This window comes from Emys orbicularis, chromosome 3 (assembly GCF_028017835.1).
Source record: "Emys orbicularis isolate rEmyOrb1 chromosome 3, rEmyOrb1.hap1, whole genome shotgun sequence".
In the NCBI taxonomy this organism is placed as follows: Eukaryota; Metazoa; Chordata; order Testudines; family Emydidae; genus Emys; species Emys orbicularis.
The window spans coordinates 6,768,748-6,786,796 of NC_088685.1; the positions used below are offsets into that span (position 1 = coordinate 6,768,748).

Consider the following 18,049-nt stretch of genomic DNA (forward strand, 5'->3'; position numbering starts at 1 on the left):
CAGGCATCTGAGTGGCACTGGCTTTGTACTGTGGTGTCTCTCTTAGGTGCCCCACATGCGAAAGCTTGCCCCAATGATCGAATGAAGGGGACTAGATCCAAAGGGAATTCACTTCTGTCAGCTCTTCCCCCTGCACAGTCTGAGCCTTGTACTTATTTCAGCAGGGTGCCTCTGTCTTGTAATGTGCCATGTACTGTTGTAGCACGAATACGTACGCTGCAGCCCCTGGGGAGGTAGGGAACGAGCATCCCAATAAGGCTCACACCACCTGGGCACGGTGAATACTGAGAGTGTTGGACTGGCTCTCTCATCAGATCCATGAATTCGATACACCTCCCCTGGCACAAAGCAACTCCTGCTCCAAGAATGTGGTCTCATATCCAGCTGAGTCCAGGTGGCCAACGCCCCTGTAGTTTGGAAGACTTCTAGCGTCCTGGATGAAACTGCCCTTTCTGCTCCAGATTTTATTAGCCAGTCTCCCACGTGGGCTCTCACAGATCCCTTCTTGTCTGAGGCCGCCTTTGTTCATCACAGTCCGCTCGGCGGCGCTGCAAGGTGCCGATGTGAGGATGACCACTGGTGCACAGAACCAGACATACAGTTCCCCATCTGTGATCGGTAAAAATCCTGCCTTGGGAGGGGATGTGGAGGTTTGGATCTCAAGTCAAACGTGGTGAAGAAATCTCCTTAAACAACTTTCTGGCTGTGGTCACGGAATTGAGTGCATTTCCTCGGGGAGTGACCCGAATGGCTGGGGCTTTCCTGGTCTGTATTGAAAGTTCTGTTCTTTCCCCCTCTGGGAGAACAGGGACACTCTAAGTGGCTTAGACCCCTTTGGGCTCAAGCTCAGAGCTTTGCAGACCTGTCTTCGGTTCACATCACTCATTTTACTGTGACTCTAGCTACCTTCTAGGGGGAAAAGTTAACTGAAGCAAAGAGCCTGCTGGGGGCCACACCTCCTATAGGAATGATACACGTTCTGGGACAGAAGGAGACAAAGCTACATGCCAGCGTGCTGCCTTTCTGGCAGAGAGCGAGTAGCAAGTATCTGTCCTGCCACCTGGAGGCTCTGGGGCTGTGCTCTGGCTCCAGACCTGTCCCCCTCGGCACTCAGAGAGGAAGCCCAGAAGGCTTCTGAATGCCTTCTCCCCGTAATATGGGCCTGAAGGACTCAGCAACGGAGAACTGCCTGCACATAGTTTACCCATCCCTCCTGCCGGACCTCCATCTCAGCAGCCATGTTTTCCATGGCTCCTTCCTGAGGTGGATCTGCCTCTGGGAATGTGGCTGGGAGTGATGGAGCAAATTCTAGCGACAAGAGGGGAGCAGAAGGCACCAAATATTGCTCTGCGACTGCTGGTGGCTCTGCCTGAGTGGCAGGGCAGGAGCAGGAACCCTTCTTCTCTCTAGTGGTGGCAACTACAACATCCCCTGTGGGCTTTTGGTAGTGCCAGGCCTCCCACTGGAGTTGGGCCAGGCTGTTCTGTGGGGCAGAATGAACTAGCCCTTCGAAGCTTAGGGAGCCGATTTCCAGAAGTGCGGAGTGCTCCTGCCGCTCCTATTGACTAGTGGGAGCAATGAATGCTCAGCACCTCTGAAAACTAGACTTGCCCCTATCCACCTCCAACCCCAAGAGAGGGAAAATCCACACACTGCATAGCACAGTCATCAGAAAGCAATACAACATTAGCGGTCATCTCCATTTCTTTGTTTTTATCTCTTGCAAATGCAGTCAACAAAGCTACACATTTTCCACACACCAGCATAATTTTAGAAAAAAGGGGGAAAAAATCATAAATCAAATAAAAAGCGATGATCTTAAGAGCGATTGCAACTAAAGGAAGAAAACAAATGTATACAAGAGATCAGAGCTATGTACAGTGACAGGTTTGAGGGGGAAAAAATAAGCTATCTCCCATCAGAGAGTTGAATTTTTATTATTTTTATTATTATTTTAAATAGTTTAAGCTACCTCAGCTGTTAAGCACAATCAAAGCAGAAAAAAAACAATGCTTAATTTTATTTAATATTTAATCAGAAAATTTTTATCTACAATAATTGACAGAACCCTCCCCCCTCCTCCTCATCCTTCCCCCTAAAAATTATTGCAGCTTTCCCCCCCGAACTGTTCTTTTTTTGGTCTTTTTATTATTATTTCCCCCCCGATGTAATATACACATTGTGGCCTCTCTCGCTAGGAGGCTTTAAACACCAGCATAAAACATGGAAAAAATGGTGGGTCAAAATACTCTCTGTTTTTCTTTAAAACTGACAAACTCACGATTGCTAGAAAAAGCTGATTGTACGCACAAGCGGACTGGGGCAGAGGGGAGAAAAGGTGTTTGGGTTTTTTAAGCATGAATAAAAACAGCCTTTCTGATAGAAGTCCGGTGTCTTTCCCCACCTTCCCACTGGGCTGAGACACGAATCAGTGACAGATCCAGCTGAAACTGAGATGATCTTCCTCCTTCCGAAGCAGTCTCTTTCAACTCGCTTCTTCCTCCATCCCCTTCCCCACTTCCCCGAGAAACCTTCGTCTGGAGTAAGATGCCAGCAACTGATTACAAAAATAAGAATCATCTGTAATTTTGGCTCAAGAAACCGACTGTCCTGCCTTGTCACTTTGCCAACATCCAATGCCTTTTACAAAAACAAACAAACAAAAAAAACCCCCGAAAGACAAAACAAAACAAAAACAAAAAAAACCCAAAACAAAAAAACCTTTTTGCTCCAAACACTACGAGCTGAAGAATGGCTGCAGTTTGAGATATCAAAAATCTCAGAAAAATATATAATATATATATATATTTATATATCTCTGTATGTCTTATTATTTAAATTTCACATTCCTTTAAAAGCGGTTATTCAGTCAGTAGCTGCTGAAGGAGGCTCTTCTGCTGGGCCTGAGGGGTCTGAGGACCTGTCGTGCTTTTCTGCGAGCCCATTGGACCAGGCTGGTTCAGGTAAGGGTCTCCACCTACCAGATTCACTGTACACTGCACGTCAGCAAACACCTGAACCTGTTGTACCTGCTGGGACACAAAAGACAAGAGAGATCTTTAGAGGAAAAAAGGAACAGGCCCCTTGGCTTATGGACTGGGTACTACGTGAAGTGGAAACTCACTAGAGAATTCCTCTAGTCTGTAGTCACCACAGAGAAGAACTCTTCTGTCTTCTTTTCCTATAAAAAGAAAACTACTGCACTCATTTGGATCAGAGCTCTGAAAGATTCACACGTTTTTAATTAAAAAAAAAAAAAAAAAATTGGCATTCCCATGTCTCCAGCTGCCGGCCGGCCAGCCATCACTCTGTGCTGAGAGCCATCTTGTCCGTGACACCTGCTCTGAGGGGAGCACAGTATCAAAGGCTGGAAACCAATCTCCTCCTGTTTTAATACTGCTGAAACCCCTTCAATTGCAGCCAAATAGACCAGAGGCACAAGGTAAAATGCTTATGCTATGCTGCTGACTAGGGTACATCATGGCATCCCACTCGCTGCAAGGGAATATCAAAGGGACAATACTAAGGTAGAGTTAGGTCCAAAATTGAAGTGTCACAGAACCTAGGGGCAGGACACATTTGCCTTCTTTATTTATTCCAATAAAAATAGGATTTGTTTTGTTTGGGTGTTAACATTTCCCTACAGTCTTTGCAAATCAAACACTGCAGGATCCTGCTAATGCAGAAGAGCCACAAAGTGAAACTGACCAGGAAATTAAAAGTGTGAAATTGATTAGTTGATTTTCATTGTCCAAACTGAGCAAAATGAAAAAATAAAAACCAAACAGCATCAGTGGTGACAGGTACAATTGATTTGTAATACTTAATGGGTTATTAATAAAACACAAGGAGGCACATAAATACATATTTAAAACAAAATAAAAGTTATTACCCATTTTGAAAACGGTAACCAGCCCAGGGGCAAAAATCTACTCACCCACGCTTTTTAAGGATAATGCTACTGAAAAATGTATACTGTTTGATGCTCTTTTATAAGCCCATCAAAAGCCCAAAATTCCTTGCCCCGGGCAAGCAGAATTTTGCAAGACTGACTGCACACAAGAGCAGCACGAGGTGCAATTAGAGTTCACCAGCAAACGGGGGAAACAAAGAGAACTTCATATTGAAGCAGAACACGTCATCTCTAAACAAACTGGTAGAATGCTGGTTCTTTCCAGACTGCTGGCCAGATGCATGCGCTGCGCTGAAACTGGCAGTACTGCAAGGCAGAATGGCAATACTTGGCCCAAGATACTCAAAAGTTGCTTGTTATTTTGGGTTTCCAACTTAAGACACCTTAAAAGGGCCTGATTTGCAGAAAGTGCTGAGCCCCTTTCTCTGAACAGACCAAATCGAGCTCAGACTCCTCCCAACGTAGCACTGAGTGCACACTGATCCATTATGAAGGGGCTCGTGATCAACACATTGTGTCCCAGAGACAAGGATTCTGACTGCAAATGTTCCCATAGTTCTACGAGCAAGTCTTGCCCTTCAAAAGCAGAAACCTCTCTCGTTTGTCACTGTACCTGGGGCCAGCCTCAGAGCCAATAAGGATTTTAGCAACTCCTGTCTCTCCAATGTCCAATTACTTTTCCAGCTCAGCTCACTGCACTGACTGCTCCCCACACTGCTGGGGACACTTCCTGCCAGAGGTTTGATCCACACAGGCTTAAATCAGAGTAGGAGAATAAAGCAAGATTTCTGAGGCAGGTGGTTGTCATCGAGTGCAGATTCTAGCTCTACACTACACAGAAAATAGAAGGCCCTACTGGGCTGAGCCCTGCAATTTATTCTCTGCCACTACAGAAACCTTCCCTGATGGCAAACCCGCTGATAAAATAGGTGCGAGAAGTTTACAGTTACTGAGGTGACCAACCCAGACATGTCAAACGTCTCCTCTTTGTACCTCAGGTGGGTCTGTGCTTAGGAGTTTCTTACTGACCTGCGCCCCATCTGCTTCTGTTTTCAAAAGGTCAGTGGAGGAAAGTTGGTTGCAGTAAAGGCCGGTGGGTCTCAGCGCTGGGTCATTTACCTGTCAAAGCAAGGTCAAGGCTCAGTGATGGTTCACCTGCTTTCTCTCCCCAGTGCCCCATCCTCCTGGGTCAACTCTGCAGAAAGTGAGGGATCCCAGGAGAGCTCTAGCATTGGGTTGTGTATGTGCAGCCTACATTCTGGCCCGCTCTACGTGACAGGCTGGAATGGCCTCAGGGAAGTAGCTGAGTGGGACATTGTTGGACTAAGCTTGTTTATTATAGCGTTCTTTTGCTTTGCCTCACAAAAGGCGAACAACAGAATTTCTGAGCCAAGGAGAGATTTAGAAATGCTGGGCTCCTTTTCCCCATCACTACTTCCCTGATCTTTTCCCACCACCTCCTCCCCAAGCTACAGCTTTTGCCATTTTAACCTTCTAGGGGTGCAGGGAGCACAGTTCATTCTCCTCTCCCAGCTTTAACCATGCTGTGGATATCGTGGTGAGAGAGGCGTGGATGCCAGGGCAGGGCTGCAGACCTGGTTGTGGTGCTGACAGAGCGTGAGCAGCACTCCTGACTCCGCAGGCAGCATCGGGAGCAGCTCACTCCCTGCTGCAAGTTGCCAGTGAATGTTTTAATTAAAGCAATACAACCAAGCGGATGGCTGGGGCTCCCTGAGTTCCTTCCATCAAGCTCAGCCTCTCAGCGCCCCCGCTGTACGAGATGGCTCACTCCATTTGCTGAAGCAGAACGAAGCCATGGAGGGGCTGCAAAGCTTGTTTGCTTCACTGACCGCACTCTGGACTAAGATTATCCAAGTGAGTTCCTTCTGAGGAGAGCTCCCTTGTGCCCACCACTTGGGCTGCTGGTGGTTCCCTACAGCATCTTATCTCCGGGGAGCGTGAAACTCCACTGAACTGACAGGAGGGGCAGAACAAACGGCTCAGCCTCCATATCGCTTCCAGACTGATGTGTCAGATGACACCAGGGACTAATCCTGTGCTAGCCAGGTCACGATGACCTAAATCTGGCCTAAGTCATTGCGTCTTCAAACCAGGCTCCCTCGGTTCCCAGCTCACTCTACAGCAAATGCACAATTAGGGCTGGTTTCCAAACTGTTTAATGCAGCCATAACGAGCCGTTCAGAAAGCCCCCGTGACTGAATCCCTTCAGAACAGGCTGGAAGAGGTCAGCTGTTGGAGGCATGGCTCAGAGAAGCTTTAAGTGCAGACAGACAAATGCTCCCAGATGAAACTAATTAAAGGCGATTCTGCCAAGAGCAATACAGCACAGATCCCTCTCGTCACGCAACGGATCCCAAAGGTGCTTTACCACATTCTTGAGTCACAAACCCAAACAGCTAAAGCCCCTTCTGGACCCGTGAGATCTCAGGTCTGGCCCTGGAAACAGAGAGAGAATCTCCCTCAGACCGAATGGTTACTAAAGAGGCCTACTACTCGCCACAAAGAAGCACTGGACAAGACTGTACTTGGCCCTTGATGCAGGCATGAGGGCATGTGCAAGCAACTTCCCTTGCCACTTGCACGCCCCCACCACAACAGCAGTGTGGGTGGGGACTGCTCACTCCTTGGTCCTTGATCGCGCAAGTTACTTGGAAAGAGCTGGGGAGGAGATGGAGCCACTACTTGGCACTGGTGAGGCCTCATCTGGAGTACAGCATCCACTTCTGGGCACCATTCTTTAAGAAAGATGTGGATAAACTGGAGTGAATCCAGAGGAGAGCAACACAAATGATCAAAGGTTTGGAAAACCTGGCCTATGAGGAAAGGTTACAAAAACTGGGCATGTTTAGTCTCGAGAAAAGAAGCCTGAGGAGGGGACATAACTGTCTTCAAATACATAAACAGCTGTTATAAAAAGAGGAAGGGAATCAATTGTTCTCCATGGCCACTGATGATAGGACAAGAAGTAATGGGCTTAATCTGCAGCAAGGGAAATTTAGGTTAGATATTAGGAAAAGCTCTGGAATGGGCTTCCAAGGGAGGTTGTGGAACCCCCATCATTGGAGGTGTTTAAGAACAGGTGGGACAAACACTTGTCAGGGATGGTCTAGGGTTGCTTGGTCCTGCCACAGCTCAGGGGGCTGGACTAGATGACTTCTTGAGGTCCCTTTCAACCCTATGTTTCTATGATTCTAGAACGCCTCCCACCACTAGAGGAAGCAATCTGCACCATCCTTACAGATGATGCAAAGTGAGCAGCTGCATACACCAAACATCCTGGAAGAGACTGTACCCCTGGAGGCAGAATCTCTCCCAGTGCTCCCTCCGTGCTGGTGCAGCTCCACACTGCTTTCTAGCAGGACTCAGTGCAAACTGCACCTCCTAGCCCTCAGTGTGCACAGGTGGGTAGTGAATCAGCTTGTTCTCCGGCACCCGCACTACTCTGCACAGACACTGAAGGGATGGTCTCCTGAAATGAGTTCCTAGGGGCATGAGTGCTATAGCTAACTGCGGCCAGGAGACCTCTCTGACCATTTCGGAGTGTAACAACGGGAGATCCATATCTGCCTGGCTCCAAGGGATGCATGTGCGCATGTATCTGTCTGTGTTCACTTTTATACCATCATCCTCTGTGACTGAAGGTTGTTGCAGAAGCTGGCTGTAGAGGGCAGGGGTAGGAGTCAGCCCTGGTGTAACCAGGGGTCATGCTACTGACTTCAGTGCGAGTGGTGTCAGCTGGCCCTGGGACTGAATTTGATCCAAAGGCTCTAGAAAGAACGGCGAGTTTCCATGGTACTGAACTGGTTATTACACCAGTTACTTACTGATTATTAACAGGAGGGATCCTGCTTTAGAAAAAGATACTTAACAAGGATTTGGTGACTTCTAGAAGACAAGATCCAAAGCCAGCCCACTGTCCTTACCCAAGCAGACATACTGCATCTGAAGGAGCCATCACTTTACACTCAGACATTTTGGCTGGGAATTTTGAAAGTGTTCAGCCCCGCCCCCACTGACATCATGGGAGTTTTACCAATCTAGACCCACCACCTGGGGACTTCCTGGGTGTGTCTAAATATGAACAAACCTGCCTCATCTTCCCATGAAATGTCAAGTTCTCCTTAATTAGCAGTAAGGAATCCTCAGCGCACACTCAGGGGCTACAGGAGGCATTAGCAGCTGGGACCTCTCAGTGCAGCCACCGCTCTCTTTGCAGAGTTGGATGCACGCCCGTCAGCTCCTGGTGAGCTGATGATCTCATAATTTGACTAATCTGGTGTCTGTTGCACCAGGCTTCAAAACACAGCTAAGCTTACAACTGTGGGTGCCAGTGAAGCGAGAGAGGCCTCTGCCTGCTTCCCTCCAGCCCTTTGCTCCAGTGTCACACACCTAACTGTACTACGGGAAATAGGTCCCTGCCTCTCAAGCACAGGAAGGAGATAACCTAAAGGTAAACATCCCAGAGAAAAGGGAGATCACCAAGGAAATTTTTTTAAGTCTGCACCAAAGCACCAAATGACTCATGAGCCAGGATTTCCAGGCACCCAGCATGCTAGACAACAGGCGGCAGAGGTAGGGGTGTGCATGATGCAGAGTGCTGGGGAGTTATAGGAACAAGCATCTGGTATGCAAAAACCCTGGAACACAAAGCTTAAACGCAATAAATCCATTAGCTCCTTGGCTCAGGGAGTCGGGCAATTCCCAGGGAGAGCACCACAAAGTTAGTGTGGGACACATGCGCCTCACCAACGGAGAAAGCTACAGAAACAAATTCACCTAACAAGGGCAGAGACCTGTTAAGAGAAACCCCCCCTCCCCCAGTGAAACTGGCTGATGGTCAGTGGAGTGACATCATCGCTGTTCGTGCTCCTGGAGTGCCTGGTGAACGAGAACGCTGCAGCACTGACCTGCTCAGAGCACATGGAGTTCATCCCGGGCATTTGCAGTGAGCTCATCTGCATTTGTCCAGTCATTGGATTCATGTTCTGGACGTTCGTGTTTCCTCCAGCCATGGACACGGTGATGCTCATGTTGTTGTACATTCCCTGCTGCGCAGGTGTAGGCTGGTTCTGCCCAGCTTGGCTGAATACACTGTTAAACCAGACAAAAAAATAAAGAGGGATTACACAGAGTCAGGAGTTCAGAGAGGCCAGAGCTCGGTTTCCAGTTGTAACATGGAGAGTGACTCCAGCAAGAGGCATCCTTGCAGAAATGGAACCACAGAGATGTCTGTAACAGAGAAGGAAGGGGAGGGTGTGTGTGGGGGGGTAATGGATCTGGAGTGATAAAGGCTTTTTTAAAAATAGCTGATGCAATGTTTGCAGCAGACAGATCTCTGTGGCTTATTTTCCCCTGGGGAGGAATTTCATGACTTCCTGCTTCTATCTACTGAAGAAAATACCACCCTTCTGGAAATGTCCTACAGAATTTAACATAGAGTGACCCTTTCCCCAAGAATGTTTAAACCAACCTACAGAATTCGATAGCAGGGATAACATTAAACTCCATCAGCTGCTTTAAAAGTTCTCTACAAAGGATCTCATTGTCTTAAGAGCAGTGTCTATAAAATCTCACTTAGTTTCTAAAGAACCTCATTGCTTTCTTCCCTTTAAATCCCACAAGTAAAAGGCCAAATTCTGCTCTCAGAGGTGTGTGATGAAGTCACTGGGAGTTGCAAGTACTCTCCTGCAAATGGAACCCTAAAAATACAGCTGTACATTTACAAAAGTCCAAATGAAAAGTATAACGGTGTGATGATTTGAAGGCTCTGTCTGTGCGACTTATGAATTCTGGTTGATATGGGTGGAGTTATCACAAAATTGCCGCATCGTGGAAAGCCTAGGTCTGTGGGTCCACTCACTGTGGCTTACGAGGCTGGATGCAGGTCTCTGCCAGAACAGGGAGACTAGGCAATAGGTTAAGGGCTATCAGCACCTGAATAGGTCTTACCTGGGCAGAAAAAAAAGAGTAACTGCATCCGAGGGGAAAGCAGTTCCCTCCACCTTCCCTCTGTCAGAGTTGGCATTTGGAACAGCAGAAAATCCCCAAATGCGAAACAAAGACACCACAGACACTGGGTGGGCCAGGGGAAGACCCATAGAGAGACACTTAGGTTGTTTGGGAAGTGGATGGACAGACTCCACGTTTCAGCCCATAAACCATGCACTGGAACAGAAGGATGCTGGATGGCCCCTGGCCCCAGCCCAAAGAATGCACTGGAGTAGTGAGGAAACTGAGGCAGGAAAATACATGTAGGATATATTATTTTGTACAGATCTGTGTATTTCTTGGGTTATTAAGTAAAGAGCAACAATGCTGTAAAACTCTGGGCAGTGTCTGTGTGTGTTCTGTGCTACACGTACCACATGGCCCCTTGAAGAGAGAAACCAGAAGGCTAACACCTTTGGTGAGATTTTGGGAGAGAGTGTGCTTAAGCTACTGGGATATCTTGGGGGTCAGTGCTGGACCTGTGGGCCCAAGACAGGTGGGCTGGGAGGGGGATAACAGAGAGTTGATGCCCAGGAAGTATGCCAGAGAGGCCACGAGAAGAAACAGGCCTGCAGCCTGCTGAGACCCAGAAAAGCTTAAAACAGGTGAGGGAGTCATTGTTTGGATCCCCTCACAACACTCTGGTGGGCCACTAGCAGGGGGGGCCCGACCAGACCTGTGTCTGGTAATCTATGGACATTAGTAACCTGTGTAAGTATCATATAGGATACAAGAAAAACACTTCAGCCAATCACCATCCAGAAAAATCTAACATCCTCCTTTCACCAAGGATGGTGACGCTGTCAAAAGGTATCCAGTCACATCACCCCTCATCCCCATTGAGCCTGACTCTCGGTCTTGCTGCCTGTGCTCCAGCACAATGAGGCCCAGATTCAGCCAAGCTCTCAAGCAAGTGCTTAAATGTCATTGGCTTTGATGAAATGGAAGCACACGCTTAAGGGCTCTAGGGAATCCAAGGACCCCCTCTCCTCATTCAACTGCCTCCTTAATGCTGCTGCTAACACCGGAAAGCAGCGGTTCCCGGACTTGTTACTAAGGTGCCCTGCCAGCCACATTTTGTCTTTTTTTGTGTGTGACCCACCATTATATACATGTACCCTTCACCTGGCATCGCCCAGAATGGACTGGAGAGCGAGCCTGCCCTGCACTCACCCCACAGCAGCGGCTCCTGTCCCGCGGGGCTGGGCGTAGCAACGGGGTCACAGCAGCACTCAGGTTTGGCCCGCCTGCCCCTCCATCATAGCCAGACCGGAGTGGCACTGCAACCCCATGCACCAGGTCACAACACCACTCACTTGGATTTGTCCCAGAGGAGTGGCCAGGCCAAACCTAAGTGGCACTGTGACCATGTGGGCCATGTCGTGATGTTCGGAGTGAGGAGCCAGGACAGGAGCTGCTGCTGGCAGGTGAGTGTGGGGCAGGCTCACTCCAGCCCCACCCGGCAGCCCCTCCACACTGGGGCGGGAGAAGTCTATAGTTGCCTAGGGCCCCACGACCCACTGGTGGGTCAGGACTGACCATTTGAGAAACACTTCTATATAGCATTTACACATATAGCTCCAGGAAAATCCGTCAGCAATGAAAGGGAGGAAGGAAATGGTACAGTGCCTGGGCTGGACCTTCATCCAGAGCATTATGGACCTGATCCAAAGCCCATCCAAGTCAGCGGGAGGCTCTCCATTGACTTCAGTGCGTTAGATCAGATCGTGTCTTTCTACCCGCCCCCGACACCAGTCCTCAGCTGTATAGTCTGTGGAAGATCCAAGAGGCAGCTCAGCTCTTGCAAGAGGAGAGAGAATACAATAATAAAATGCCCTGCTCTGGTTTGCTGTCTAACAGCCATAATCTGTATTGCTTTGCAGCACGCCAACCAACAGCCTCCGAGATTGATTAAATGCCCAAGTGCGGCTGAGCACCGTAATCAATCTGGACAGCCGTTTATTGCTTCATATATAACAAAGAGATTGAGATTATCCCCTAATTGGAGCAACTGCACTGGAGCCGTTCTGCACTGTATCAGCCTGAAACCAAATCAATGAAGAGATTCTTCTGTCTCGGCCAAATTACTGAGCAAATGAAACGAGAAGACAGGCTTGTTTGGAATTCATGGTGGAGAACACAAAAATCATCCGTGACCTAGTTCCATGGACTCCCGGGGTATGTCTGGGTTCCATCTGCCAAATCGCTCTAACCTCTCACCAAAACACACTTCTCACCCAACACCCACAAAAATCAGCCGACAAGTAGAGCTGTCAACCAACCATTGTCCCTCCAAATCTTTTTCTGACAGGTTAAAGAGCCCTTTCGCATCAGGCACTTCTTGTGGCGGTTCTGTTCTTACAGACTGGGATTAAGCTGCCTCTTCTCTTCCTCTTCAACCAGCTAAACAGATTGAGCTCCTTTAGTCTCTCACTGCGAGGCAAGTTTTCCAGCCCTCGCATCATTTGTATGGCTCTTCTCTGAGCGCTCTTCAATTTTTCAACCTCCTTTTTAATGTAGGCACACCAGAAGTGGGGACAGTGTTCCAGCAGAGATCTCCCCAGTTGTATCCCGAGGTCACATCCCCTCTCTAATCCTGCTGAGTATTCCCTGTGAATTGTACCCCTGGGTCCCACTCCCTCTCTACTGCTTGTCTTGTTGGGTCAGGTCTGAGATTTAGATTGTTGCTCTCTGGAGCAGGGACCACGTCTTCTAACATCTTGTGCTGTTTAAAATAATAAACAGCAGCAATATTAATAATACATTCGTAATAGGGTGCACAGGCCCATCCCATTACAGTCCTTGGGCCCTTTAAGAGCAGCACATTCTGGGAAATGCAGTTCCACAGGACAGACTGAGAACCCAGAGACCATATGGCCAGGGAACTGTCTAAGGGATAGCCTGAGCTCCGGAGAAGGGACATGAGGGCTGAAGGGCTGCTGAGAGGGTTTTGAGTTGCCTGCTCTGTTTCAGAATAAAGCGAGCCCTGAAATAAAGGACATGAAGTGATTTGTTGGAGTTTGTGGAATGCATAAACAGGGCATTGAGTAGGAGAGAGGTTATTTTACCTCTGTACTTGGCCCTGGTGCAACTGCTACTGGAATACTGTGTCCCGTACTGGTGCCCACAATTCAAGAAGGATGTTGATAAATTGGAGCGGGGTCAGAGAAGAGCCATGAGAATGATTAAAGGATTTGAAAACCTGCCTTATAGAGAGAGACTCAAGGAGCTCAATCTACTTAGTTTAATAAGCAAAGTTAAGGGGTGACTTGATCACAATCTATAAATATCTATATGGGGAACAAATATTTAATAATGGTTTCTTCAATTTAGCAGAGAAAGATGTAACCTAATCCAATGTCTGGAAGTTGAAACTAGACAAATTCAGATGGCAAATAAGGCATAATTTTTTTAACAGTGAGTGTAATTAACCATTGGATCAATCTACCAAGGGTTGTAGTGACAATTTTTAAATCCAGATGGGATGTTTTTCTAAAAGCTGTGCTCTAGGAATTATTGTGGGGAAGTTCTCTGTCCTGTGGGATACAGCAGGTAAGACCAGATGATCACAATGATTCTGGCCTTGGAATCTATGAATCCATTAATTTATTTTTTGTTTCATCAGCTGGGGAATCTACCCTTCAGTTTACAACATTGTAACCCATTAACCACAAAAGCTAGCATCTGAGCCACAGCCCACATGAAACACAGCAGTTTAAAAAACTCAAAGGATGGTTCATTCTGATGCTGAAATCTACCTGCTGGAGGATCCTGCAAAAACCAAAAACCCCAGAGCAGGTGAGAATCCAGTAGGACACACCCTCCTTTCCATCTGTGTGATGGGGAGGGCTACTCGCGGCACTTACATTCAGGGTTGAGTCCTGCATGGCCTTCAAGGAACATACAGCAAGACACATGGAAAAAGCCCTAACTGGTTTCTGCTATCCCAGTTCATCAGCTCGGAGCAGTGAACATAAGAACGGCCACACTGGGTTAGACTAAAGGTCCATCTAGCCCAGTATCCTGTCTTCCGACAGTGGCCAATGCCAGGTGTCCCAGAGGAAATGAACAGAACAGAGAATCATCAAGTGATCCATCCCATTGCCCATTCCCAGCTTCTGGCAAACAGAGGCTAGGGACACCATCCCTGCCCATCCTGGCTAATAGCCATTGATGGACCTATCCTCCATGAACTTATCTGGTTCTTTTTTTAAACCCTGTTATAGTCTTGGCCTTCACAACATCCTCTGGCAAGAAGTTCCACAGATTGACGGTGCATTGTGTGAAGAGAGACTTCCTTTTGTTTGTTTTAAACCTGCTGCCTATTAATTTAATTTGGTGACCCCTAGTTCTTGTGTTATGAGAAGTGCAATGTGTCCAGTTTGTATGAGGTGCTGTCACTATCGAAGTCTTTAGTGGGAGGGGCAAGATTGATAGGAGCCTGAGGAATTGTGTTTCCTGAAGGCAATGGAGGGAGATGGATGATACCTTCCTCCCCCACCACCACACTGATGCACCCCCCCCCCCCACCATGGGTACTTAGCTCTTTTATGTAACATAGAGCATCATCGAGCTGCAGTACAGGCATTAGCTGACCCTACTGCATACTGTAAACAGGTCAGACCATACAAGACAGATTTCCTGTTGGTCCTCGCAGGCTTTTATTGCCTTCCTGATCAGAGTGTGTGTTATTCTAGACTCAGAACCAAGACAGGACATTTTGTAATTTACAGGCATTTCTAGGGGGCTTTTCACTGCAGTATCTGAAGTGCCACAGGAAAATAGGACAGAGAAGGGAAAACCCCACGTTTAAACACTGTAGTGAAACCTAGTCATGTTCCCTTATAGCACAACCTCCTCTTGCCTGTGTGATCAGAGATAAACTTGTTATAACCATCTTTTAGCCTAGTTATCCACCCATGGTTCATGGAGGGATTTCTGTCCACATGGGCAAGAACACCACAATGCAGATGGGCCACAACCACACTTCCAAACTGTGTTTAGAAATGGTTATTTCTGTAGTGTAGATGGGGGAAAGAGGCTGTGAGAAATACACACTACACCGGGCACAAATACACTGATTCACAGACTGTGTCTACCTAGGGATTTGCACAGTTCAGCAACTGGTGGCCAGCAGCCAGTACAACCTAAGTGCAGGTGAGCAAGCAAAGCCATGATTGGAGTTTAACTCTATTTCAAGCAGGGGGAAGCAGAACTGGTGTGTATCCTGGCTTTCCCTGTCTACACTTGGGGTTTGCACTAGCACAGCTATGTAAACTGCTCCTACCAATGGCTGAATGGCTAGCAGAGAGACAGCCACAGAAAACAAAAGTCCTGTTCAAACACCTGATTCTGTTACCCAGTGGCTGTCCGCCTAGCCAGTCTAAAACATTCCGATCACATAAAGTGCCCAATGCCTTGCTAACCAAGCACCATTAGTGCATAATGGCAAACCTCTACTGGATTAAAAAATGTCCAACTCCAAGCTGTAATAAAAACCAGTGAATATAAAAAGCCATTCAATGAGGAACAGACCTTGCTTTCTTCCTCAGAACTTCTAGGAATTCTAACACACGGTTTATAAGCACAGGGACGCTAGAAATTAGAAACACAGCTGACAACAAAGGCACCGCAGAGAAACCTAGTGGGACAAAGTTCAAAAATGACTCCCACAGAAACATGGGCAAGTGCTTTGCAGACTACAGCGCTCTTCCACAGCATGCACGGTACTGTGTGAGGTCTTGGAAATATCTGCCCCAGTTTATACTGTACCAAGCATTTGTCCAGTCTGATCAGTCTGGCTGAGGATACAGCATGAAAAACAATGGTGACAAGAAAGGACATTATTAAAGGAGTCCTAGCTGGACTGTGGGTCTGCTCAGAAACAAAGTAAAGGCCTAGTCTATACAGTACGAGGCACAGTGCAGTACTTCATTCGAATTCCCCTCCTGACAGTCTGACCCATCCCTTTTCCTGTTCTAGAGACTGACACAACTTTCCATCAAAGGGCAAGTCAGAACAATACTGCACTGAACAAAGCAGCCTTGTTCTCTGGGCTCCCTTGCATCAGAATTAGCACAACTACTGTATGCTGGAGTGTTAGTCCAGTGAAAGGACAGCCCGTTCCAAAGGGATATGGCCAAGTTGCAAAGTCAATTCATACACTAGTAGCTTTTTAACTCTGGAGATCTGTGGTCACAGACTTGCTAAGACAATAGGAATAGGAGCTGGTGATTTCTTACACTAGTCAACTTTTGTCGTGGACTGGCAAATCTCTGCTCAAAGATGCCCAGCACCAAAGTAGCAGGGCAGAACTGAGGTTTATTGGCAGAATTAATGCTTCCACAAGTCCTTTGCTTTCATGAAGACTTAATTACGTCATTTTTTAAATTAAAGCAAAAGGATTGCTCTGTGGGCTACTGGATGTGTGCGCTCATTTAGAAAACCAATTTGCTGTGGGCTTCTGGCAATCTGACGATCTAAGGGCAAAATACAAACATATAAGAGTCTAAGGAGAAGCTCACGGTGTGTAAATGCTGACTGAGATTAGCACAGAGCCTGGTCTCCACCTACTCATGCAGGCCCCATTACTGTGGAAGGTGACAACCTGTGTTAAGTATCTATAAAGCATCTATCACCATGGTATCTTGGTGGTATCTCCCCGACGCCCAAGCACCAGCATGGATTACTCACTCAGAAACTAGAGAGAGCTCACTGCTTTTATAAGCAAGCCAATGATTTGGTTTTTTACAAGGTAATTATACAGTTAAAGTTCCCGGCTGGATGGATGTTCTACAGGGAACCCAACATGCTAACCAGCAGGGTGAGTGGTTAGGGGATGGGCTGGTGTGTGACACTGACTTAATGCATGTGTGACCATGTCTCCCTCTAGTGTCTGGGCTCAGGGACCATCGCAACCTACTACGAACTCACAGCTAAAGGAGCTCTGCTATGGAAGAAGCCTGTGGTTTTGGTGCTGAAGATGCCAGGTTCAATCCCCTTGACCACTGTGATGTCAATATCCATAGAGCCATGTTTTGTTACCCTTGGTCCCCTGCTTCCAGACCAGTTGGGGGCAGGAGCACAGATCTCAGGAATTATTGCTCCTGGAGTGGGGAAGGCGGGATGATATCCCACCATCTGCGTGTACATTACTCTGACCTTAGGTTAGACTTACTTATTATTCCCCATTGTTCCTTGCTGCCAAGTCTTCATGTCTGGGGACTGGTACCCAGGGGTCGGTGGAGCTGACTGGAGCATGGGGCTCTGCGAAGGAGGAATCTGCGGCGACATCAGAGGGCTGCTGGGGCTGAGTGATGGAGCGAATGCAGGCTCGCTTTGCTGACCCATGCCTGGGAACAACACACAGACGGCTTCACTGCAAACTGTGCAGACGACCACGCTGTTACTTAATAAGCTTGGTCTTAATCCCTCGGGACCCGAGTCTGCCACCTTTACTCACGCAGAGCATTACCTTACTCTTCCTGTAGTGTCTTGTGAGGATTTCCCCTTTTTTGCAGGTGCTGGAGTTAAATCTGAAGCATCAGCCTGGACTTTTGATCTTAGGCCTCCTCCCTCCCCCTTTTTTTGGTTGTTATTTGTATTACCCGAATACAGCATTTTGTAGCCAAATGGTGGGGGGAACCCAGAAGTTGCTTCCCATAAACAGAGGGATATTATTCCAGAACACAGCTGCCTGGAGAAGGAGCTGAAGTAACTGTACTGGAGAACAAGACAATGTCATTGTTGACTTTGCATGACAATTTTAGTTGGTTTCCAAAGCTGCGATAGCTGTGGGGTAATTGTCTCTATTGATTAATTATAGAAACCAGATCTACCTTGCCAGATTCAAACTGAATTCTTTTTACATTATGGAAAAGTGCTGCTTAAGTGTAAAAACATGTGGAGCAGGTGCAGTACGAAGATGTCCATCTGCAGCCAATTCTGGACAAACTCACTGATTTAATCTGAGCCACCCACATAATCTGTACACAGGAAATAACCTCCATCTGCAGCTGATTTCCGATACCTCATCAGAGCACGCACAAGGATTTGGCCTTTTTCAGACATTTAGCTTCTGAATGTAAATTTAAAGTAATTTAATTAAAATGGCCACTCTGAATTTCT

General features: G+C 47.4%; 1 protein-coding gene across 1 annotated transcript in view; it reads right to left on the reverse strand.

The window, feature by feature from the left end:
- Window positions 1-2,752: 2,752 nt before the first annotated feature.
- NCOA1 (nuclear receptor coactivator 1) overlaps window positions 2,753-18,049 on the reverse strand; it is a 247,598-nt gene continuing 232,301 nt past the window's right edge. The window contains exons 17-20 of the mRNA XM_065400622.1: window positions 17,100-17,274; window positions 8,842-9,025; window positions 4,943-5,032; window positions 2,753-3,032 (exon numbers count right to left, since the gene is read on the reverse strand). Of these exons, the coding sequence (XP_065256694.1) occupies window positions 2,862-3,032; window positions 4,943-5,032; window positions 8,842-9,025; window positions 17,100-17,274 (620 nt within the window). The 3' untranslated portion in view covers window positions 2,753-2,861. The remainder of the gene's footprint in view (window positions 3,033-4,942; window positions 5,033-8,841; window positions 9,026-17,099; window positions 17,275-18,049) is intronic.